The sequence below is a fragment of the Saccopteryx bilineata genome, chromosome 4 (genome assembly GCF_036850765.1).
Source record: "Saccopteryx bilineata isolate mSacBil1 chromosome 4, mSacBil1_pri_phased_curated, whole genome shotgun sequence".
In the NCBI taxonomy this organism is placed as follows: domain Eukaryota; kingdom Metazoa; phylum Chordata; class Mammalia; order Chiroptera; family Emballonuridae; genus Saccopteryx; species Saccopteryx bilineata.
The window spans coordinates 81463781-81489193 of record NC_089493.1 but is presented as its reverse complement, the minus strand read 5'-3'; the positions used below and the strand labels follow the sequence as shown (position 1 = coordinate 81489193).

The following is a 25413-nucleotide window of genomic DNA, read 5'->3' as shown; positions in this document are numbered from 1 at the left end:
GAATTTATACTAGAAAGTGTCTTTTAAAAACTCTGGATAAACAAAAGGTTAAAAATACTATTGCATTATTCAGATGGACCTATGAAACTTGCTTTCCTTTGACTAATACACATTTTGATAAATACGCTTTTTTTCAAAAAAGTCAAGTATCTTTTACCCTCAATCTGACAAAAAAATTCTATCATAGACAAATTATCATAATTTTGAGTTAAAATGTAATGAATATTCTTGTTCATCTCATTGTAACTTCAAAAGCATTGGGTTTTATGGTTTGTTTCAGAGCTGCTAGTATTTCTTATTACTACTTGGCTTCTGTGACGTACTAGTTTTTTTCACTTCTCCAACTACTACTTTTCCTTGTTGACTTTCTACTGTGTTTTACCTAAGTCTCTGTTTCTCTTCCATATTCAAGTTTTCCATGATTATTTAACTACCGCATACATTTATTACTACTTGCCTTCTAAATGTCTTTTTATCTACCTGTAAAATATAGATTTTAATATATATTAAATGTTTCACTCTTCCTTTTTCTACTCCATTTTGGTTAATGGTACTAAAACTTACTTGAACTTGCTCACTGTTCTCTTACCCTACTTTTATTTAGCTGGTTACTAAGGACTGGTGGGTTTTTTTAGGTATAATTTATACATCCAGTGATATGCTCAGTTTTTTAAGTATACTGTTTAATCAGTTTTGCCATGGCATTTCAGTACACAGAATATTTTCATTACCTGAGAGGTTCTCTCATGCCCCTTTCCAATCAAAGCAACCAGGTTTATATTGTTCAGGTTTATATTGACATAGGAATTTTTTTTTTTTGAGTGGGTGATGGTGGGGAGAGCTGCCTTTTATTTTTATTTTATTTTATTTTTTTACAGAGACAGAGAGTCAGAGAGAGGGATAGACAGGGACAGACAGACAGGAACGGAGAGATGAGAAGCATCAATCATTAGTTTTTTGTTGTGCTTTGCAACACCTTAGTTGTTCATGGATTGCTTTCTCATATGTGCCTTGACTATGGGGCTACAGCAGACCGAGTAACCCCTTGCTTGAGCCAGTGACCTTGGGCTCAAGCTGATGAGCTTTTGCTCAAACCAGATGAGCCCACGCTCAAGCTGGCGACCTTGGGGTCTTGAACATGAGTCCTCCTCATCCCAGTCTGACACTCTATCCACTGCGCTACCGCCTGGTCAGGCGACATAAGAATTTTATATAAATGGAGTCATGCAGTTCTTTGACTCAACATTTTTTTAGACTTTTTTTTTATGTTACATATATTAGTAGATTGTTCCTTTTTACATCAATTGGTAGACATTTAGATTCTTTCCAGTTTTGTGTGCTTTCTGATTAAAGCTGCTATGGACATTCTTGTATAAGACTTTAAGTGAACATAGACTTTTCACTTCTCTTGGAAAGGAATTACTGGGTCAAAATTGCATAGAATAAATGTATGTTTAACTTTTTAAGAAATTGCCAGTTTCCAAAGTGGTTGTGACATTTTTCACTCCTACAACTAATGTATGAGAGTCTATTTCAGGGGTAGTCAACCTTTTTTTTTTTTTTTTTTTTACAGAGGCAGAGATAGACAGGGACAGACAGACAGGAATGGAGAGAGATGAGAAGCATCAATCATCAGTTTCTCTTTGCGCGTTGCGACTTCTTAGTTGTTCATTGATTGCTTTCTCACATGTGCCTTGACCGTGGGCCTTCAGCAGACCAAGTAACCCCCTGTTGGAGCCAGCGACCTTGGGTCCAAGCTGGTGAGCTCTTTGCTCATGCCAGATGAGCCCGCACTCAAGCTGGCGACCTCGGGGTCTTGAACCTGGGTCCTTCCGCATCCCAGTCCGATGCTCTATCCACTGCGCCACCACCTGGTCAGGCTAGCCAACCTTTTTATACTTACTGCCCACTTTTGTATCTCTGTTAATAGTAAAATATTCTAACCGCCTACCATTCCACAGTAATGGTGATTTATAAAGTAGGGAGGTAACTTTACTTTATAAAATTTATAAAGCAGAGTTACAGCAAGTTAAAGCATATAATAATAATTACTTACCAAGTACTTTATGTCGGATTTTCGCTAAGTTTGGCAGAATAAATCTTTATAAAACAACTTACTATAGTTAAATCTATCTTTTTATTTATACTTTGGTTGCTCCGCTACCGCCCACCATGAAAGCTGGAACGCCGACTAGTGGGAGGTAGGGACCAGGTTGACTACCACTAGTCTATTTGCTCCAAATCCACTGCAGTATTTGTTGGTGTCAGTTTTTTGTTTTTTTTTTTAGCCATTCTTATGGATGTTTAATAGTATCTCATTATGGTTTTACTTCCCATTTCCCTGGTGACTGATGATAGAACTTTTTTTTGCATGCTTAGTAGCCTTTTATATAACTGTTGTCATATATTAGATGTTTTGCCCAGTTTTAAAATTAGTTTGCAGTAGTTCTTTTTATAGTCTCCATACAAATCCTTTATCAAATATATGTGTTGCAAATATTTTCTCCCAGTCAATGGCTGTCTATTTTCTTGGTGGTATTTTTTGATAAGCAAGAACTTTTTAATTTTCATGAAGTTTAATTCATTATTGTTTTTCTTTTATGGTTAGTGCTTTTTGTGTCTTCTCTAGGAGATTGTTACTACTCCAAAGGTGCAAAGATACTGTTTTTTTTTTCTAGTAGCTTTATCGTTTTAACTTTTATGTTTAGCTCTATGATTCATCTTAAATTTATCTTGTGTATAGCGTAAGGTTGGAGTAAATTTCCCCCTTTTTCCCCCACTCCTGCCTCCTCCAATATGGATATCTAGTTGTTCTGTCTCCATTTGTTAAGAAGATTTTATTTTCTTTCTCCGTTGAATTGCTTAGGGGCCCTTGTCAAAAATCATTTGATTGTAGCCTGACTGGTGGTAGTGCAGTGAATAGAGCATTGACCTGGGACATTGAGGTCCCAGGTACAAAACCCTGAGGTCATCAGCTTGCATGCAGGCTCATCTGGCTTGAGCATGGGATCACCAACATGATCCCGTGGTTGCTGGCTTGAGCCCAGAGGTCACTGGCTTGAAGACCAACGTCACTGGCTTGAGCAAGGGGTCACTGGTTCGCCTGTAGGGCCTTCTCCCCCTTCCAAGGCACATATGAGAAGCAATCAATGAACAACTACAGTGCCTCAACTATGAGTTGATGTTTCTCATCTCTCTCCCTTCCTCTTTGTCTGTCTGTCTCTGAAAAAAATAAATAAATATGTATCTGTGTGAAATATTTCTGGACTCTTTATTCTGTCCCATTGTTCTAATTGTTTACTCTTTCACGAATTATACATTGTCTTGGTTAGCTTTATATGTTAAGTCTTGAAGTCAGGTAGAGTGTGTCCTCCAAGTTTCATTCTTTTCCAAAATTCTTGTGGCTATTTTCAGTCCTTTTCCTTTCCAAACAAAGTTTTAAAAATCGTCTTGTCAATTTCTAGGAAAGAGCCTGATGGGATTTTGGTTGGATTACATTGAATTTGAAGGATGACTAATTTTGCTAGTAGTATCTTGGATTTAATTTTTCACCATTTCTGCAGATAGTCCCATCATTATCTCATACTTCTTTTTTTTTTTTTTTTGCTTTTTTTTAACCGGGACACAGAGAGAGTCAGAGAGAGGGATAGATAGGGACAGACAGTCAGGAACAGAGAGATGAGAAGCATCAATCAATCATCAGTTTTTCATTGCGACTCCTTAGTTGTTCATTGATTGCTTTCTCATGTGCCTTGACTGGGGGGCTACAGCAGACTTAGTAACCCCTTGCTCAAGCCAGTGACCTTGGGTCCAAGATGGTGAGTTTTTTGCTTAAGCCAGATGAGCCCGCGCTCAAGCTGGCGACCTTGGGGTCTCGAACCTGGGTCCTCCGCCTCCCAGTCCGACACTCTATCCACTGCGCCACCGTCTGGTCAGGCTATCTCATACTTCTATCACCATATTAGTTTCACAATTGTGACCCCTTTTCTAATGATCCTGTTCTTAGAATGAACCAATAGTGACTTATGCACATCTTACCTCTCCAGATGGCTCCATTTATTCCCAATATTGACCTTATGTTATAACTCAATTTCCTCTGGATAAATTTTCCCACCTTCACAACTTTATTTAATACTGATTTGCCTCTTGGAAAACTCCCTTTTTCTTTCAAATGTTTTGGTTTCTTCAGAGTCTCACCTTTTGTGGCTGCTTCTTTGACTTCTTAAAGCCTTATTAATCTATTCTTAGCAGTTGTAATATACTATACTGCTTTGTATTTTTAGTAAACTTTTCATTTTACACTTTGTCTTATTAGAGTACACTTTGTGTCAGGGACTATTTTATTATTATTTATATTAAACATAACCCCTTACACAGTTTTTGTTTCTTTAAGACACTTCCCAAATTATATATGATGTTATTCTCTGATTAATGTTGCCCATGGAGTTTTTATTTTATTTTGTGTGTGTGTGTGACAGAGAGAGATAGAGAGGGACAGATAGGGACAGACAAGAAGGGAGAGAGATAAGAAGCATTATTTGTTATAGCACCTTAGTTGTCCATTGATGGCTTTCTCATATGTGCCTTGACTGAGAGTGGGGGGTGGGGTGGGGGCTACAGCAGAGCAAGTGACCCCTTGCTCAAACCAGTGACCTTGGGCTTCAAGTCAGCGAACTTTGGGCTAAAGCCAGCGACCATGGGGTCGTCTATGATCCCAAGCTCAAGCCAGTAACCCCCAGCTCAAGCTGGTTGAGCCCATGCTCAAGTTGGTGACCTTAGAGTTTTGAACCTGGGTCCTCTATATCCTGGTTCAATACCTTGGTCAGGCCCCATGGCATTTATAAAATTTTTATATATATACATACATATATATATCTATATATCTATACAGATATTTATGCATATCTGTTTAGTTTGTTCAGTATTATTATATACATATAATAGCTATCATTTATTGAGTACTTACTGTGTCTAAACACTTTATATTTAAGACTAATCAACCTAATAAGATAGGAACTATTTTCTGGGCTTGCCTGGTCAAGGCACATATGGGAGTTGATGCTTCCAGCTCCTCCCCCCTTCTCTCTCTCTGTCTCTCCTCTCTAAAAAAAAAATGAATAAATTAAAAAAAAAAGATAGGAACTATTTTGATAACATTTTACAAAAGAGGAAACTGAAAACAGAGTTTAACTAGCCTGTCCAAGGTCACTCAGTGATTATTGGAGCTGCGTTGGAACCTAGGGAGTCTTGTTCCAGGGCTTTAAAGTACTGTGTAAAACTACTTTCCCATATGTTGTTTAGGAATTTGTTTTTCTAATTTCTACATGTTTTGTACTTCCTGTTACATAACAGGGCAGAATTCTAATTATTTCTACTTTTGTTCTTTCTGTTTAACAAACCCTCAAACTCCTCAATCTAGATTGATGTCATACACTTAATAAATGAATAAAAATGGAGGTGATACTTGATACTTCATTTGGATGTTTTCATTATTGCTTATATTAACATTTTTTGTTTATATTTTAGGGCATTTGAATCTGAAATTCGATTTTACACTGGAAATGACCCTCTGGATGTTTGGGATAGGTGAGTATTTTTTACTTAACAAGAGCAATAGAAACTTACAGATGAGTTGTTATGGTCATGCTTCTCAAATTGGGATATACAGAGCAGTGTGCCAAATATAAAGTGGTGTCTTGGGGACACAAATAATCATTATGTCTCTTCCTGAGGTATTTAGGACTAAAGAAATTTCGAATTGTGGCATGTAGCTGTGAGCTGCACCCTTTTACCCGCATCCGTGTTATTCCCAATAGGCACTTATTAGAAATACTTGGAAAAGTTTGAGGGATACAGGCATAGAGCATGTCATTAAGGACTTCAAAATAAACATAGTTTCAATATATTAGATATTTCTGCTTAAAATATCCAAAATGGATCTTGGAACAGGAACAGTGGTTTGATGTACTTTTAAAATATTCTTTTCCTTTTTTTTCTTGTTCAGGTATATTAACTGGACAGAGCAGAACTATCCTCAGGGGGGAAAGGAGAGTAATATGTCAACATTATTAGAAAGAGCTGTGGAAGCTCTACAAGGAGAAAACAGATATTATAATGATCCTCGATTTCTTAGTCTCTGGCTTAAATTGGTAAGTCTCAAATGCCATGTGAATTTAAAATAGTAAACCAAAAGATTTTCTCAAGAAATACCACATACACCAGAAAATGACAATACTGCCTGACCTGTGGTGGCGCAGTGGATAAAGCATCAACCTGGAAACACTGAGGCTGCCAGTTCAAAACCCTGGGCTTGCCTGGTCTAGGCACATATAGGAGTTGATGCTTCCTGCTCCTCCCCCCTCTCCCCTCTCTATAATGAATAAATAAAATCTTAAAAAAAAAAAAGAAAATGACAATACCTGAGCAATTTAGTAGATACTAAACATTTAATAAATGTTCAGTATTGGGTAAATTGGTTCTACTTTAAAGATGGATTTTAATATTAGGTTTTACACACTTTTAAGAGTGATCACAAGGCTGGTATACCTATCCATGGGAGTGGGATACTTGTTTGTTGGTTTGTTTTAAACATAATTGGGTCATGCAACTGTATTTGAGGAGGATGTATAGGGGCTAACACATGGCATTAGTAAAATTGGGAAAAAGCTTGCATAGATGAGTCTGATATCCTTCCCTTTTTGAGAATTATCATAAAAAAAATGTTTAATTCTTCATTTGTCTTTGGGCTGATTTTACCTAGTTTGTTTATTTAAGTTTTTATTTATTGATTTTTAGAAAGAGAGGAAGAGAGAGAGAGAGAAACATCAATTTGTTTTTACTTATTTATGCATTCATTGGTTGATTCTTGAATGTACCCTGACTGGGGATTGAACTTGCAACCCTGGTGTATTGGGGCAATACTCTAACTAACTGAGCTACCTGGCCATAGCTTACCTACTTTATTGCTACATCCAAAAATGTCTGCCTGACTACATTGTATTGTCTTATTTGACATGTAGTTCTTTTATTTCTAGAACACTTGAGTATCTTTTATGAAAACATATTCATAACAAATAATGACCACTGTTTCTTAGACATTAATTTCATTGCTTTTATCCTAAAAGAGATTAGCAAAAACTAAATGATAAATATTTAGAATAATATGTTAGATAATGGATAATTAGATACTTAAAAAGAAATTAAATAGGCCCTGGCCGGTTGGCTCAATGGATAGAGAGTAGGCCTGGCATATGGATGTTCCGGGTTCAATTTCTGCTCAGGGCACACATGAGAAGCAACTATCTGCTTCTTTCCCCCTTCCTCTTCTGCTTCTCTCCCTCTTCTCCTTCTTTCACTCTTCCTCTCCTATAGCCAGTTATTTGATTGGTTTGAGCATCAGCGTGGGTGCTAAGCACAGCTTGGTTGGTCTGAGCATGTTAGCCTTAGGTGCTAAAAATAGCTTGGTTGATTTGAGCATTGGCCCAAGACAGTTGCTGGGTGGATACTGGTGGGGGTGCATGCGGGAGTCTGTCTCACTATCTCCCCTCCTCCCACTTATAAAATATTTTGTGTGTGTGTATGTGTGTGTGTGTGGCAGAGAAGAGAGAGTCAGAGAAAGGGACAGATAGGGACAGACAGACAGGAAGGGAGAGAGATGAGAAACATCAATTCTTTGTTGCGGCTCCTTAGTTATTCATTGATTTCTCATGTACCTTGACCGGGGGCTACAGTAGACCGAGTGACCCCTTGCTCGAGCCAGTGACCTTGGGCTCAAGCTGGTGAGCCTTGCTCAAACCAGATGAGCCCGCACTCAAGCTGGTGTCCTTGGGGTCTCAAACCTGGGTCCTCCACATCCTAGTCTGATGCTGTATTCACTGCGCCACTGCCTGGTCAGGCTAAAATAAAATAAATTTTAAAAAATTAAAAAATTATAAAAAATAGGTACTGGTAATTAGATAATAGATTAGATAATTCTATATAATAGAATATTTACAACAACTATTGTAATATGATAAAATATTGACATTTGTGTTTGTTTGGTTTATTTTGTATTTTTCTGAAGTGTGAGGGGGAGGCAGACAGACAGACTCCCGCATGCATCGAGCAGGGATCCACCCGGCGTGCTCACCAGGGGGCGATGCTCGGCCCCTCTGGGGTATTGCTCCTATGCAATCATAGCCATTCTAGCGCCTGAGGCAGAGGCCATGGAGCCATTCTCAGCGCCCGGGCCAACTTTGCTCCAATGGAACCTTGGCTGTGGGAGGGGAAGAGAGAGACAGAGAGAAAGGAGAGTGGGAGGGGTAGAGAAGCATATGGGCGCTTCTCCTGTGTGCCCTGGCTGGGAATTGAACCCGGGACTTCCACACGCCGATGCTCTATCGCTGAGTCAACCGGCCAGGGCCTGACATTTGAAAGTGGTAAAATTTTTGCCTAAAATATATCTTGAGGCAGGCTCATCGTTTTTTAATTTAATGTTTTAATTACAGTTTACATTCAGTATTATTTTGTATTGGTTTCGGGTTTACTGCATAGTGGTTAGACAGCCAAATACTTTGCAGTGTTCTCCAGGGTATTTCCAGTACCTACCTGGCACCATACATAGTTATTACAATATCATTGATTATATTCCCTATACTATACTTACACTGACTATTTTGTAACTACCACTACCAATTCATATTTAATCCCTTTACCTATTTCACCCAGACCCCCAACTCCTCTCTCTTCTGACAGCTATTATTCTGTTCTCTGTATCTATGATTTGGTTTCCATTATTTGTTCGTTTACTTTGTCCTTTAGATTCCAGGTATAAGTGAAATCATGGTATTTGTCTTCCTCTGACTTGATTTATTTCACTTAGCATAATATTCTCTAGGTCCATCCATGTTGTCACATGTTGGAGACCAAATAAACCAACAGGGTATTTTGCAATTTGAATATTTTGGGGACAGAGGTGTTGGGCCCAACACCCCACCTCACCTGCCTAGTTAAATTAACAAAGAGCTGTGCTTCACTGGTCTTTCTGCCCACCTATGTTCCCCAGAAGAGACTGGAAGCTAGTTTCTTATTGGTGTAAAGTTGGATTGACTGATATGGTGGGGTTGTCTTTGAGTTGCCTTGGAAACTTAATTGAATTGCTAATTGCCCATGTTTTTTCCAAGGAATAAAGATGGATGTCTTTCTGGGGGAGCCATGTTGCAGCTTAGGAACAGTTCTGACTGTTGTCAAGCCATGGCGTCCTCCGGAACCCATCCAGTATGTATATATCTTTAAGGCTCTGTCCATCTTTAATTCAATTTCATACCTTTTCCTGCTCGGGACCCCTGAAATAGACTTGCCGCAGTTAGACTGTGACAGTCGCAAATGGTAAGGTTTTCATTATTTTTTATGGCTGAATAATATTCTGTTGTATTTATATACCACCACTTTTTTATCCACTTGTCTTTTGGTGGGCACTTGGCTTGCTCCCATATCTTGGCTATTGTAAATAACACTGCACTGAATATAAAGGTGCATATATTTTTTCAAATTGGTGTTTTGGGTTTCTTTGGATATATACCCAGAAGTGGAATCACTGGGTCATAAGACAGTTCCATTTTTATTTATTTATTTTTTAAGTGAGAAGAGGGGAGATAGACTCTCTCATATGCCCTGAGATCCACCCGGCAACTGCTGTTTGGGGCCAATCCAATCAACTGAGATTACCCTCAGTGCCTGAGGCTGATGCTTGGACCAACTGAGCTATTGGCTGCAAGAGGGGAAAAGAAGCAGATGGTCACTTCTCATGTGTGCCCTGACCAGGGATTAAACCTGGGATGTCCACACACAGGATATATACTCTATCCACTGAGCCAACCTAACAGGGCCCATATTTAATTTTTTTGAGACTCCTCCATGGTGGCTGTACCAGTCTGCATTCCCAGCAACAGTGCATAAGGGTTCCCTTATCTCTGCATTGTCACCAGTACTTGTTTTTTTATTTACTGATGGTAGCTATTCTGATATGCGTGAGGTGGTATCTCATTGTGATTTTAATTTGCATTTCTCTGATGATTAGTGACATTGAGAATCTTTATATATGTCTATTGGCCATCTGTATGTCCTCTTTGGAGAAGTATCTATTTAGGCCTGACCAGCTAGTAGCGTAGTGAATAGAGCGTTGGCCTGGGATGCCAAGGACCCAGGTTTGAAACTCCAAAGTAGCTGGCTTGAGCGCAGGCTCACCAGCTTGAGTGCAGGGTCACCAACTTGAATGTGGGATTGTAGACATGATCGCATGATCGCTACCTTGAGCCCAAAGGTCACTGGCTCTAGTCCAAGATCATTGGCTCAAGCAAGGGGTCACTGGCTCAGCTGGAGAGCCCCAGTCAAGGCACATATGAGAAAGCAATCAGTGAACAGCTAAGGTGCCATGACTCCGAGCTGATACTTCTCATCTCTCTCCCTTTCTGCCTGTCTGTCCCTGTCTCTCTCGCTGAGGAAAAGAAAAAAAATACTGCTAAGAGAAATGTCAGGTTTTACTGCCTATGTCTTTTTATATGAGTTTTATGATTTTGAGACTTACATTTAAGTCTTTAATCCATTTTGAGTTTATTCTTTTTTTTTATAAGACAGAAAGAGGAATAGATAGGGACAGACAGGAACAGAGAGAGATGAGAAGCATTGATCATCAATTTTTTGTTGCAACACCTTAGTTGTTCATTGATTGCTTTCTCATATGTGCCTTGACTGTGGGCCTTCAGCAGACCGAGTGACCCCTTGCTCAAGCCAGCCGCCTTGGGTCTAAGCTGGTGAGCTTTGCTCAAACCAGATGAGCCCGTGCTCAAGCTGGCAACCTTGGGGTCTCAAACCTGGGTCCTCTGCATCCCAGTCTGACGCTCTGTCCACTGCACCACCGCCTGGTCAGGCGAGTTTATTCTTTTTGTTTGTTTGTTTTCACTATAGCATAGTTTTTATTTTTTTTAAATTAATTTTAATGGGGTGACATTGATAAATCAGGATACATATGTTCAGAGAAAACATCTCTAGGTTACTTTGATATTTGATTATGCTGCATTCCCATCACCCAAAGTCCAGTTGTCTTCCGTCCCTTTCTAACTGGTTTTCTTTGTGCCCTCCCCTCCCCCAACCCCCTCCCTCCCCTCCCCCCCCCTGTAACCCCCATACTCTTGTCCATGTCTCTGAGCCTCATATTTATGTCTCATCTATGTATGGATTCATATAGTTCTTAGTTTTTTCTGATTTACTTATTTCGCTCAGTATAATGTTATCAAGGTCCATCCATGTTGTTGTAAATGATCCGATGTCATCATTTCTTATGGCTGAGTAGTATTCCATAGTAGAGTTTATTCTTATTTTTGGTATAAGAAGGTGCTCTAGTTTCATTTTTTTCTTATTTCTTTTAACTATTAAATTTAATGGGGTGACATTTGTTAATAGGATTATATAGGTTTCAAGTGTACATCTCTGTGATACATGATCTGCACATTGCATTGTGTGCCCATCACCCAAAGTTAAACCATCCTTTGTTCACTGTATACTTGGCCCCTTTTATCCCATACTCCCCCACCCCTTTCTGGTAATCATCATATTGTTGTCTATGTTTATGAATTTCAGTTTTATATCTCACATATGAGTGAAATCATACAGTTCTTAGCTTTTTCTAATTGACTTATTTCGCTTACCATAATATTCTCAAGGTCCATTCATGTTGTTGCAAATGGTACTTATTTCCTCTTTAGTTTCATTTTTTTTTTTGCTTGTATCTGTCCAAATAAATGAAAACAAATTAGTTTATCAAACTAAAAAACTTCTTCATAGCAAAAGAAACTGACAACAAAACAAATAGGCAGCCAACTAAATGGGAGATTATATTTGCAAACCACAGCTCCGATAAGGGGTTAATATCCAAAATATATAAGGAACTCACAAAGCTCATCAACAAACAAGCAAACAACCCAATTAAAAAATGGGGAGAGGAAGCCCTGGCCGGTTGGCTCAGTGGTAGAGCGTCGGCCTAGCGTGCGGAGGGCCCGGATTCGATTCCCGGCCAGGGCACACAGGAGAAGCGCCCATTTGCTTCTCCACCCCTCCGCCACGCCTTCCTCTCTGTCTCTCTCTTCCCCTCCCGCAGCCAAGGCTCCATTGGAGCAAAGATGGCCTGGGCGCTGGGGATGGCTCTGTGGCCTCTGCCCCAGGCGCTAGAGTGGCTCTGGTTGCAACATGGCGATGCCCAGGATGGGCAGAGCATCGCCCCCTGGTGGGCAGAGCATCGCCCCATGGTGGGCGTGCCAGGTGGATCCCAGTCGGGCGCATGCGGGAGTCTGTCTGACTGTCTCTCCCTGTTTCCAGTTTCAGAAAAATGCAAAAAAATAAAAAAAAAAAAAAAAAAATGGGGAGAGGACCTGATCAGACACTTCTCCCAAGAGGACATATATATGTCCAACAGCTATATGAAAAGATGCTCATCTTAACTATCTATTTGAGAAATGCAAATCAAAACTACAATCAGATACCACCTCACACCTGTTAGATTAGCTATTATCAATAAAGATAATAAGTGTTGGAGAGGATGTGGAGAAAAAGAAACTCATTCATTGCTGGTGGGAATGCAAATTATTACAACTATTAATACAAGAAAATATGGTAGTTCTTCAAAAAATTAAGAGTAGAATTATCATATGACCCAGCAATCCCTCTACTGAGTATCTACCCCAGAAACTTGAAAACATTGGTACGTAAAGACACATGCACCCCATATTCATCACAACATTATTCACAGTGACCAAGACATGGAAACAACCAAAGTGTCCCTCGATAGAGGATTGGAAGAAGAAGATGTGGTACATATATACAGTGGAATACTACTCAGTTGTAAAAAATGATGATATAATAACATTTATGACAACAAGAATGGACCTTGAGAACATTATACTGAGTGAAATAAGTAAATCAGAGAAAGCTAAGAGCTGTATGATTTCACACATAGGTGGGATATAAAACTGAGACTTATGGACGTAGATAAAAGTGAAGTGGTTACCTGGGGGAAAGGAACATGGGGTAGGGGGAAGGGGACTTGAGTGAATGGGGAGAGGGTGGGAGGAAGGGTATAAAGAGGGACAAATATGCGGTGACGGAAGATGATTTGACATTGGGTAATGGGTACACAACATAACAGTTCAAATGCTATAGAAATGTTCACCTGAAACCTATGTACTCTTATTAATCAATGTCACCCTGTTAAAGTTAATTTTCTAAATAAAATTTAAAAATTAAAAAAGAAGCAGCTATCAATGAACAACTAAAGTGAATCAACTATGAGTTGATGCTTCTCATCTCTCTCTGTCTCTCCCTTCTTGTCTCTATCTCTCAGATCCATAAAAAATATAAATACATTTGATTTCTGAATATTTATTTTGTATCTTGCTACTTTACTGAGCTCATTTATCCGTTCTAGTAGTTTATGGTGGAATTTTTAGGGTTCTCTATATATAGCATGTCATCTGCAAATAATGAGTTTTTCTTCTTCCCTTTTTTTTTTAAGAAATGGAAAAAGAAGACAGGAAGGGAAAGAGATGAGATTGTAGTTGTGGCACTTTAGTTGTTCATTGATTGCTTCGCATATGTGCCTTGATGGGAGGGGGGCTCCAGCTGAGCCAGTGATCCCTTGCTCAAGTCAGTGACCGTGGACTCATGTTGATGATACCAAGCTCAAGCTGGTGACCCCATGCTCAAGCTGGTGAGCCTGTGCTCAAGCCTGGACCAAGCTCCCTGTCCAAGGCTGATATATTTTTAATTTTTTAAAAAATTTTATTTATTCATTTTACAGAGGAGAGAGAGAGGAAGAGGGAGAGGGAGAGAAGGGGGGGGAGGAGCAGGAAGCATCAACTTCCATATGTGCCTTGACCAGGCAAATCCAGGGTTTCGAACTGGTGACCTCAGTGTTCCAGGTCAACACTTTATCCACTGTGCCACCACATGTCAGGCAATATATTCTTTAAATACAGTAAAAATGGAAGTAACTAGCCCTGGCCGGATGATATTTTTAAAAAAAATAAAATAGAAACAGAAGGTACTAGCTCTGGCTGAATAGCTCAGTTGGTCAGAGCCGTGGTCGGCAAACTCATTAGTCAACAGAGCCAAATATCAACAGTACAATGATTGAAATTTCTTTTGAGAGCCACATTTTTTAAACTTAAACTATATAGGTAGGTACATTGTTATTAACTTAAGTAGGGTACTCCTAAGCTGGCCAAAGAGCCACATGTGGCTTGCGAGTCACAGTTTGCCTACCACTGGACCGTTAGAGCATTGTGCTGATAGGCAAAGATTGCAGATTCGATCTCCAATCGGCACAAAGGAACAAATTGATATTTCAGTCTGTCTTTCTGTCTCTCCCGCACCCTTTCCAATAAATTAAAAACAAAAAGTTTTTCCACAATGGAATGGAAATTTTTAAATACACACACACATACACACACAGAAAACCGGCCCCTTCACATCAGGTAATCTAGAAGCACTGATCTAGACAACCCTCAAATTCAAATGATCAGCCTGACCTGTGGTGGCGCAGTGGATAAAGCCTTGACCTGGAATGCTGAGGTTGCCGGTTCAAAACCCTGTGCCTGTCAAGGCACATATGGGAGTTGAAGCTTCCTGCTCCTCTCTCTCTCTCTCTCTCAATCTCTCTCTTTCTCTCTCCTCTAAAATAAATAAATAAATAAATAAATAAATAAATAAATAAATAAATTCAAATGATCAGTCCTAGAATGATTAGTAATAATCTTAATTTTGTACATGGATAACAAGGTGTGTATTAAACTATTTTGCTTTTTTTTTTTCTTTATGGGATTGACTGGAGGAGTAACAGATGGTTTTCTCACTATTTTCTTTTGATTTGAAGAAAGATGTCTCTAGTTATTTTTATAAGGGATAACTTCAATCTAGCTAAGGAAATGTTTATTCTTAGAAAATATCCAGTATTTTTAGTTAAAAGTGTAAAATTGTTTTAGTTTGGCTTTTTAGGGATTACCAAAAAGGTTTGTATAATTTTTGGGTCTTTTACTCTAACCATGTTGTCTCTTTATTTATGATTTCTTAAGTGATGTCATTTAGCACTCTGGAATAACTATGGCACAGTCAGTTTTTATTGGCTCCTTCATGCTACACCAGAGCTATTCAGAAAGTTGTTAACAAAGTGAAATCAATGTTAGGAATGGATCTTAAAATGATAACACATTCAGAATTATAACTTTGCTTGAAACACGATCACATATGGGGCAACATCGCTAATTTGGGTAAACAGGAAAGAAAACATTTACTGAATTACTGCAAAATTAATCTAAAAAATACTGGTTTTGTCAGAGATATAAGTAGAGAATTTCATTTATTCAACCTTTTTCTACCATGCTCTGGCTAGGGACTGGAATATAGTCGATAGCAATGTTTTCTGCATTTTTGGAGCTTGCTTGACTGCAGAAGACAAATGATAAGCAATTAATTGTAAATGCAGCAAAAAAGAAAGAGGGAAAGTATTGAGTTGTGTAGGCATACATACAAGGAGGACTTATCTTAGTTAGGCTAGACAATCAGGACAAGGTAGGTATGAGAGAAAATACATCTAAAAAATAAACAGGAGTCAGGAGTCAGCCTGTGGTGGTGCAGTGGATGAGGTGTCGACCTGGAATGCTGAGGTCACTGGTTTGAAGTTCTGGGCTTTTCTAGTCAAGACACATATGACAAGCAATCAATGAATAATTTAAATGAAGCAACTATGAGTTGATACTTACTGCTTTTCTGCCCCTCTCTCTTCTCTCTCTGTAAAATCAATCAGTAAAATTAAAAAAAAAATAAAATAAAAAGAAAACGTTAGCCTCCCTGGTAATAAAAGAACTAATTAGAATACTGAAATGCCATTTTTATATGAAATTAGGATGTTTTAAAAGTAAGTATTCTGAAATTAGTATTTGGGAATTATGACTGGCATTTTAAGTTTGTGAACTCTTAAAAAGCAATTTTTAACTTTCTAACATAGTCCTACTAGGGATTTTTCTTAAAGGGCTATGTAAAATTTGAATGGTTGTATGCATGAAGATATTTATTATAGAATTATTATTGGGCAAAATTGAAAGTTGTTTATCCAGCCTGACTAGACAGTGGCGCAGTGGATAGAATGTTGGGCTGGGATGCAGAGGACCCAGGTTCAAAACCCTGAGGTCGCTGGCTTGAGCGCAGGCTCATCTGGTTTGAGCATGGGATTATAGACATGACCCCATGGTCGTTGGCTTGACCCCAGAGGTCGCTGGCTTGAGCAAGGGGTCACTCGCTCTGCTGGGGCCCCCCAATCAAGGCACATATGAGAAAGCAATCAATGAACAACTAAAACTAAGGTGCTGCAATGAAGATTTGATGCTTCTCATCTCTCTCCTTTCCTGTCTCTCCCTATCTGTTCCTCTCTCTGTAATACTCTCTCTCTCTCTCTCTCTTTCTCTCTCTCTCTCTCTCTCTCTCTCTCACATACACACAATGTTGTTTATCCAAAAAGGGGAATAGTTAATTGATGTAAGATCTACACATGAAATATTCATACATTTAAAACTAATAGTGAAGCTGGCCTTTGGTGGCTCCGTAGATAGACTGTCGACCTGGAATACTGAGGTTACTGATTTGAACCCTGGGGTTGGCTAGTCAAGGCACATATGACAAACAACAAGCAAGCAATGAACAATTAAAGTGGAGCAACTGAGTTGATACTTCTTGCTCCCCCACCTCTGTAAAATCAATAAATAAAATATTTTAAAAATAGTAATTGTGAAGGGTAAGCAGCAGCATGGAGAAGTGAGTGATGCACTAAGTAGAATAAAAAAACAATTTTTATTAAAACTTTATGAAATGATAAAATTGCCTTATCCTGTATAAGACTAAAAAAGCATCAGACTATTAAATGATGTGAAATTTTTAGTGATTTCCACTCATACCTTCCACCCCTTCTTGCTACTATAATTGTCTACATTGTATCTGGTCTTTTTTTTAATTGATTTTAATTTATTATATTTACATAGATTCTAGTGTTGCCCCAAATGCACCCCCCCTCCCCGTATTCCCCTTAACATCTCCCTTACCTCCCTCCCCACAGTGCCCTCCCCCCTTCCCTTCAGGTTTATCCCATCCTATCATCCCCTTTCCCTCTGCCCTCTTTTCCTCTGGTTCCTTTGATCTCTCCTCTGTCTCAGTTCCGTTTCTCAGTTCACATTGTTCATTGGATTCCTCAAATGTGTATCTGGTCTTATAAGATCTCTTCTAAAATAGATTTGATCACGTCTTTTTTTCCTTTTGCTCTTCCACCCCAATACATATACACTATCAGATAAATTCAGAATTGATTAGCTTGATATTAAAGACCTGCCATGCCCTGGCTGGTTGGCTCAGCGGTGGAGCGTCGGCCTGGCGTGCGGGGGACCCGGGTTCGATTCCCGGCCAGGGCACATAGGAGAAGCGCCCATTTGCTTCTCCACCCCGCCCCCCTCCTTCCTCTCTATCTCTCTCTTCCCCTCCCGCAGCCAAGGCTCCATTGGAGCAAAGATGGCCCGGGCGCTGGGGATGGCTCCTTGGCCTCTGCCCCAGGCGCTAGAGTGGCTCTGGTCTCGGCAGAGCGACGCCCCGGAGGGGCAGAGCATCGCCCCTGGTGGGCGTGCCGGGTGGATCCCGGTGGGGCGCATGCGGGAGTCTGTCTGACTGTCTCTCCCCGTTTCCAGCTTCAGAAAAATACAAAAAAAGAAAAAGAAAAAAGACCTGCCATACCTTTTTTTTTTTTTTTTTTTTTTTTTTTACAAACTTCTGTCTTGCCACAGCCCTACAAACTATTCTCTAATGTGCCCTTCCTTTCCCATTCTCTACCTAATATGTCTATTCCTCCTTCAAGGGCCATACCACACTCAGATATACCCTTCTTGAAGTCTTTTCTTCTCATTTCTTTTTCTCACAAATAAATCTCTTAACTTTTGTTCTCTTTTGTCTACTTTTTAGGTCCTCTCAGTATAGTCCTTACAACATTGTATTATAATAGATACATATTTTCAATGTGGAAACTACAGATGGTATCTCCAGTGATTGGTAGGTAAGAGTCAGAAAGTGAATAGAAATTGGTTAACTGTTAATGTTTTTAATTTGTTACAGGGGCATTTATGCAATGAGCCTTTGGATATGTACAGTTATTTAAACAACCAAGGGATTGGCATTTCACTTGCTCAGTTCTATATTTCATGGGCTGAAGAATATGAAGCTAGAGAAAACTTTAAGAAAGCAGATATGATATTTCAGGAAGGGATTCAAAAGAAGGCCGAACCACTGGAAAGACTGCAGTCCCAGCACCGGTGAGCTGCTTCTCTGGAGCTTTTTTAACCCTTCGAAAATAGTGACTATAAACAGTTGTTTTTGCATTTAATAAAGTGCTGGCCATGGATTGGCAAGTTTATTTAGTTACTATTCAGTTCTTTAAAAGGATATTTAACTTCTTTATGTAATATACAGTAACCATTACCATGATCATGATATAGGTCAGTTCCATCACTCCATAGAATTCTATCATACTATCCCTTTGTGGTCAATATTTACTGTCACTCCCAACCCCTGGTAACAACTGTTCTATTCTCTAGTGCTATAATTTTGTCTTTTTCATAATTTCATATAAATGGGATGATATATAACATGTAGCTTTTTGAGTCTGGCTTCTTTCTTTTGGCAATAATGCATTTGAGGTGTAAGAGTTCTTTATGTATTCTAAATACAAGTTTTGTCAGATAAGTGATTTGTAAACCTTTTCTCCCAGCTTACATCTGCTCTATTCATTCTTTTAACAATTATTTTATAGAATAAGTTTTTAATTTTGAAGAAGTCTAAATAACATTACTTTTTTTTTTTTTTTGATCATGCTTTTGGTATATCTGAGAATTTTGTCTAGCTAAAGGACACAAAGATTTTCTCCATTGTTTTCATCTTGAAGTTTTATAGTTTTACTTTTTACATTTAGATCTGTGATCCATTTTGGGTTCATTTTTGTAGAAGGTATGGGTCAAGGTTCCTTTTTATTTTATTTTTTTGCAGATGAACCTCTGTTCCCATGCCACTTATTTATTTATTTTTCCCATGCCACTTATTAAGAAGACTTTCTCCATTAAATTGCCTTTGCACCTTTGTCAATAATCAGTCTCAGCTTGATCATATTTGTGTAGGTTTATTTTTGTTACTCTATTTTGTTCTATTGATTTGTGTATTCATTAGTTTATTCCACACTATCTAGATTACTATAGCTTTATAGTAAATCTGGATCAGATAATATAAATTCTCTTACTTTGTTCTTTTTAGCTCTTCTAATTCCTTGGACTGTAATGTGTTGATTTTTCTCTGGGTTCACTTAACGAACTGTAGAAATGATCCCCAAAAGTATAGCCTTCTTTGGGTTCACTTAAGATTTTTTTTTTTTAACATTGGTTTTTAACAGTTTGATTTTGATGTGTCTAGGTGTGATTACTTTTGCATTTAATCCAGTTGGGATTTAATGATCTTTGTGAATTTGTAGATGTATACCTTTCGCAAAATTGGAAAAGTTTTTGGCCATGACTTTTAAAATAGTTTTCTGGCCCAAGCCAGTTGGCTCAGTGGTAGAATGTTGGCCTGGCGTGTGTATGTCCCAGGTTCAATTCTGGGTCAGGGCACACAGGAGAAGCGACCCTCTGCTTCTCCGCCTCTCTCTCTCTCTCTCTCTCTCTCTCTCTCTCTCCCTCCCTCTCCTGCAGCCATAGTTCTATTAGTTGAGCAAAGTTGGCCTTGGGTGCTGAGGATGGCTCCCTGGCCTCTGCCTTAGTCACTAAAAAAAATGGCTCCATTCCTGAGCAATGGAGCAATGACCCCAGATGGGCATGCTGGGTGGATCCCAGTTCAGGTGCATGCGGGAGTCTGTCTCTCTGCCTCCCCTCCTCTCACTAAAATAAAAAAAAATTATTTTTTGCACCTATAACTCTTTCTTCTTCTGGGACTTTAGTTACACATGTTAGATCTTGTGATAATGTTTCACAGGTCCCTGAAGCTCAGTTCCTGTTTTAAAATTTTTTAACCCTTTCTTTCTGTTCTTCAGAGTAACCAGTTGTTAATGATTTGTCTTCAGGTTGTTTACTCTTTCGTCAGCCCTCTTTATTTTTGCTATTGAGTTCATCCAGTACATTTTTTATTTTGGAGACTGTGTTTTTCATGTCTAAAATTTCCATTTAATTCTTCTTATATGTTCTGTATCACTGCTAACAATTTTTATCTTTCTATTCATTTCAAATGTTTCTACCTTTTTCTCATGGAGCATAGTTATACTAACTGCTTTACAATCTTTGAAAATTCCCACACCTGGATCATCTTGATGTTATCTCATGGTTATCTTTTCCTTTGAGAATTGATCACATTCTCCTGGTTTTTTATATGTCAAGTAATTTTGAATTATATCCTGGACATTTATACTGATACTGTGTTTTAGACTCTGGGTCCTGCTGGTTGATATTCTGTGGAGAATGTTGATGATTTTTGTCTTAGTAGGTAACCAACATTCAGATGTTACAAGTTATTTCTCATCTTCTGTGGGTAGTGATTTCAATGTCAATTCAATTTTCAAGATCTTTGGGTCTATCTCATGTGTGTTGCTCAGAGGTTATTCTGGGACTTGGGCAGAGGTTTATATTATAATTAAGTTCTCACAGCCTTTTCTATGCTGCCTTGGTTCTGTTCTGTATGTGTATAGCTGAGGAGTGAGTCCAGGGTTTGTGTCAATTTATGTACAGAATTAGGAAATCCTCTTCCTCAGCTCATCTTCTCCCATATGCTTCCCATACCCATTGGCCCTCAGAATTCCCCTTTCCCAGTCCTCTGGTCAGAAAGATGAGGTTTCTCTAGGAATTTTAGCTTTCCACAGCACCGTGGCAACAATTCAAAACCATAAGGGAAAAGAGAATAAGGAGAAAAAAAAACAGGAAACAACCCTGTGTGGGTTGTTTCTTCAAATTTGACTCCTCTCACAGTCCACTTACTTTTGTTTTGTTTACTTTTTAGAAGCCCTCAGTTGCTTTTTTTTAAACTTATTTTTATTTTGGGGGTGGGGACGGGAGACACCCATTTTGCTGCCATCATTGGTTGATTCCTGCTTGTTCCCTGACCAGGGATCCAGCCCACAACCTCGGCATTTGGGACAATGCTATAACCAATGAGCCACCTGGCCAGGGCTTTAGTTTTTTTGTATTATGTCTAGAGATTTTAATTCTAATCAGTGAGAAAGAGAGTGACTATCATGGGCTTATTCTATATATTATCCAGCATTTGCACTTTTTTTCCCCTCTTTTGTTATTACTAAGAACTTTGGCAGCAGCACAAGAAGTTTAATCTTCGGCCCTGGCCGGTTGGCTCAGCGGTAGAGCGTCGGCCTGGCGTGCGGGGACCCGGGTTCGATTCCCGGCCAGGGCACATAGGAGAAGCGCTCATTTGCTTCTCCCCCCCTCCCCCCCTCCTTCCTCTCTGTCTCTCTCCCCCTCCTGCAGCCAAGGCTCCATTGGAGCAAAGATGGCCCGGGAGCTGGGGATGGCTCCTTGGCCTCTGCCGCAGGCGCTAGAGTGGCTCTGGTCTCGGCAGAGCGACGCCCCCTGGTGGGCAGAGCTTCGCCCCTGGTGGGCGTGCCGGGTGGATCCCGGTGGGGCGCATGCGGGAGTCTGTCTGACTGTCTCCCCGTTTCCAGCTTCAGAAAAATAAAAAAAATAAAAAAATAAAAAAGAAGTTTAATCTTCAAACTCCTGCCAGCTTTGCTCAAGTAAAATGTTATGTTGGATGCAAATTTATTTCACATGATTTTGGAAAAATAGTGAGTGGGGGAGCAGTGTATGGAGAGAGAAAGAGACACATAAAGACAGTGATAAAATAATGTGGCAAGAAGTTAACAATTGGTAAATCTACATGAAAAGTATTTGGGTGCTTAGTACTCTTTTTCAATTTATTAAGGGTGTTTTATTTTTTCTTTAAAAAATTTTTAAAAGTAAGTTTTAAATAAAAGTTTTATAATCAAAAGTAGATGGGAAACTCTGATCTTAATAAATTCTGTAATGTTCATCACCTTTATCTTATCTTCAAACCACGCTAATGGTGATCATCTTCAGAGTATTTTCAATTGGTCAACTTGGATATTTAAAGGGGAAGCTATATCATTTTAGCCAAAACCTTCTCTGATCCCCAGGTGGCTTTCTTTATTCCTGAAAGAAGAAACATTTTCTTTGGGCTAATTCTATTTTTTTCTTCCCCATCCTATCCTCCCTTGTTTGTTTTAACAAATTAGAAATTTTGAATCTAGTGAGTAGTGTTCATCTCACCAAAAATTAATTGCTCATTCTTTTATTTTAGACAATTCCAAGCTCGAGTGACTCGGCAAACTCTGTTGGCACTTGAGAAAGAAGGAGAGGAGGAAGTTTTTGGATCCTCTGTACCACAGCGAAGTACACTGGCTGAACTAAAGAGCAAAGGAAGAAAGATAGCAAAAGCTCCAATCAGTCGTACAGGAGGTGCTCTCAAGGGTAAGTTTGTTAAATGTTATTATGGGAAACTCTTATTAGTCTCAGGTGGTAGGCAAATTATGTAAAGCGATAATATGTAAACATATGTAGACATTGTCCTAGTTTTCTGAGTACTAGGTAGCAAAAAGAAGAAAGTCTAAGGAGAGCAGAGATATTAGTGTGTACAAAAACCAAAACTTGTCAGCAGTTTTGTGTCTTAATTAAGAATAACTTAATATAAGAAGCATCAAGAGTTTAAGAGTTGTTAGTTGAAAAAATATATGTATTGTCAAGGTCAAGTTTACATGTACCAAAGTCTCAGAGAATGTATTAACATGGTTTTCAGTCTTTTGGAATCAGAAATTGGGCTTTGTTTATACACCTAAAGAAGAACAATAGCTTTTTTTTTAATTTAGAAATTAAATTTAATGTGGTGACATTGGTCAGTAAGAATACATAGGTTTCAGGTAAACATCTCTATAGTATTTGAAATGTTGATTGCATTGGGTGCCCATCACCCAAAGTCAAATCATTTTCTGTCATCGTATATCTGTCCCTCTCTACTCCCTTTCCCTTCTCATATTCCCCATTCTGGTAACCATTTCACTTTTGTCTATAACAATAAGCTTTTTTAAATTCACTATTGTTAGGGAACTTTTAGTTTCCCAGCAACAAAAAGGTTCAGAGAGCATTTTTTAACTAAATATATAGCAGTTAGACATGTAAATGAGAGTATTTTTTTTTTAAACCACTTACTCTTTTCTTATTCTTAGAATGTTTCTTGGAGATCCTAGAATTAGCATATAAGGGAGTATATGGGCCTAAAGGACATTTGATTCAGATCATGATGAAGCTTGATTTTAATAATCAGCCCCACACAGAGCATACCCCTAATAAATAGTCTAATTTTAATTTTTCTTTTCTAGATTTGGTACATCTCAGCTGATTTCTATTGACAGAAAATTTTAAACTGAAAACTGAATATTTAGATTAGGGTAGTCTCTGATAAAACTAGACATAGTTAGAATGATGACTTAAGGAAGATGTAGAATTTGGGTGTTTTTTTTATATCTATGATTGTAGATGAGGGAAAGCAACAAGAGTATAAGTGACAAACAGAATGGATTAAAAAGTTATTAATTACTTGTAAAAATCTCTTTGATTCAGTGGTAATGGAAGTAACCTTATCTGGCATCTAAGTTGAATAATTAAAGATTTTACATGGTTTTAATATTTTCTCCTAGCTACAAACCAGAACAGAGGACTCCAAAATTCATTTCCTCAACCAATGCAGAGTAATTCTAGAATAACTGTTTTTGATGAAAATGCTGATGAGGCTTCTATAGCAGAGCTGTCTAAGCCTACAGTCCAGCCATGGATAGCACCCCCTGTGTCCAGGGCCAAAGAAAATGAGCTGCAGGCAGGCCCTTGGAACACAGGCAGGCCTTTGGAGTACAGGGTAAGGACTCTTAGATCCAATGTATTTGCCAACATAACAAAAACTTCAGATTTAGAGTAGAGGAATATTTTTAGTATCTTTTCTTTTATTTCCTCTTGAATAATTAGATACAGCCTGCATATGTTTGTCAGAATGTAAAACTATGGTAATTTTCGTTTTCTTCTTCATTGCTAGCCTCGTGGCAGTACAGCTTCTGTGACTGCTGTACCCTCTGTGCTTCCCAATTTTACTCCATATGTGGAAGAGACTGCACAGCAGCCTGTTATGTGAGTTGGACTCAGGGTTTTTTTGAGATGGAAATTACTAAGCGTGGGCAGAGGCACCTATCAGATTTCCCAAGGCATTTTCTTTGTGGGTATGAAAGTAACCAAAGTTTTGTGTTTTCTTTATTTCTGTATTCCTTTGAGTATGTTTGGGCTAACAGATCATTTGATAATATTTTTACTAAGAAATAAACTTAATAAGTTTATATTTACATTGCTGTAAGTCAAAGATAATCACTGATTTAAGTGAGATGTTATACCTTTGTTAATGATAGGAATTAGAAATTATGATAGTTCTTCCTCTGATCCTGCTCTTTCCTTCCAGATATGTTTTTTTCTTCTTCTTAGTACTCCTCATTTCTACACTTGATCTTAGTAGAAAGGCAAAGAGGCAATGTCCTTAGTATTTCTGTTTATAAGAAAGAATATAGTAGGTGATGACTAGATAATCAGGCAGTCAGAGATTGAATTTAATTGGTAACATAGTGGAGTTCTAATACTAGATTGTATTCTGTGTCCCAGTGCAAATTTCCTCATAGCTAATCTGTAACCCTCCACTCTATGGCAGGTAGTATAGCAATATAAAAACGGATAAGATTGAGAGCAAAAATTTTGTCTGGTGCCTGACCTTTGGTGGCGCAGTGGATAAAGTGTCGACCTGGAAATGCTGAGGTCGCCGGTTCGAAACCCTGGGCTTGCCTGGTCAAGGCACATATGGGAGTTGATGCTTCCAGCTCCTCCCCCTTCTCTCTCTCTGTCTCTCTCTCCTCTCTCTGTCTCTTTCTCCTCTCTAAAAATGAATAAATAAATAAATAATTTAAAAAATTAAAAAAAAAATTTTGTCTGGTAAGAACTCAGCACATTGAAGATTATTCTTAAGCAAATCATATGAGCCTTGAAAGGATTACCTGAAGAAATTGATAGCACACATTTTGGGTGTTTAATTTTTTAATGTTTCAAATCTTTGTAGGAACAATTATGTCAGAATAAATATGGTATAGAAAATGTTCAAGTTTATTTTTATTTAAGCTTTTTTCATGGCGGTCTTATTTGTTCTCTCTGTAACATTTTTTTTTTAGTTTGTGTTTTTGTTAATGTGTTCCAGGGACTTTTTTTTTTTACA

The 25413-nt window shown here is 38.6% G+C and overlaps 1 protein-coding gene across 1 annotated transcript in view; it reads left to right on the top strand.

The window, feature by feature from the left end:
* Nucleotides 1–25413, top strand: part of BUB1B (BUB1 mitotic checkpoint serine/threonine kinase B) — a 65708-nt gene that overhangs the window by 5233 nt on the left and 35062 nt on the right. Inside the window, exons 3-8 of the mRNA XM_066277118.1 lie at nucleotides 5527–5586; nucleotides 6005–6149; nucleotides 18175–18371; nucleotides 22420–22589; nucleotides 23813–24027; nucleotides 24202–24293. Coding sequence (XP_066133215.1) covers nucleotides 5527–5586; nucleotides 6005–6149; nucleotides 18175–18371; nucleotides 22420–22589; nucleotides 23813–24027; nucleotides 24202–24293 — 879 coding nt within the window. The remainder of the gene's footprint in view (nucleotides 1–5526; nucleotides 5587–6004; nucleotides 6150–18174; nucleotides 18372–22419; nucleotides 22590–23812; nucleotides 24028–24201; nucleotides 24294–25413) is intronic.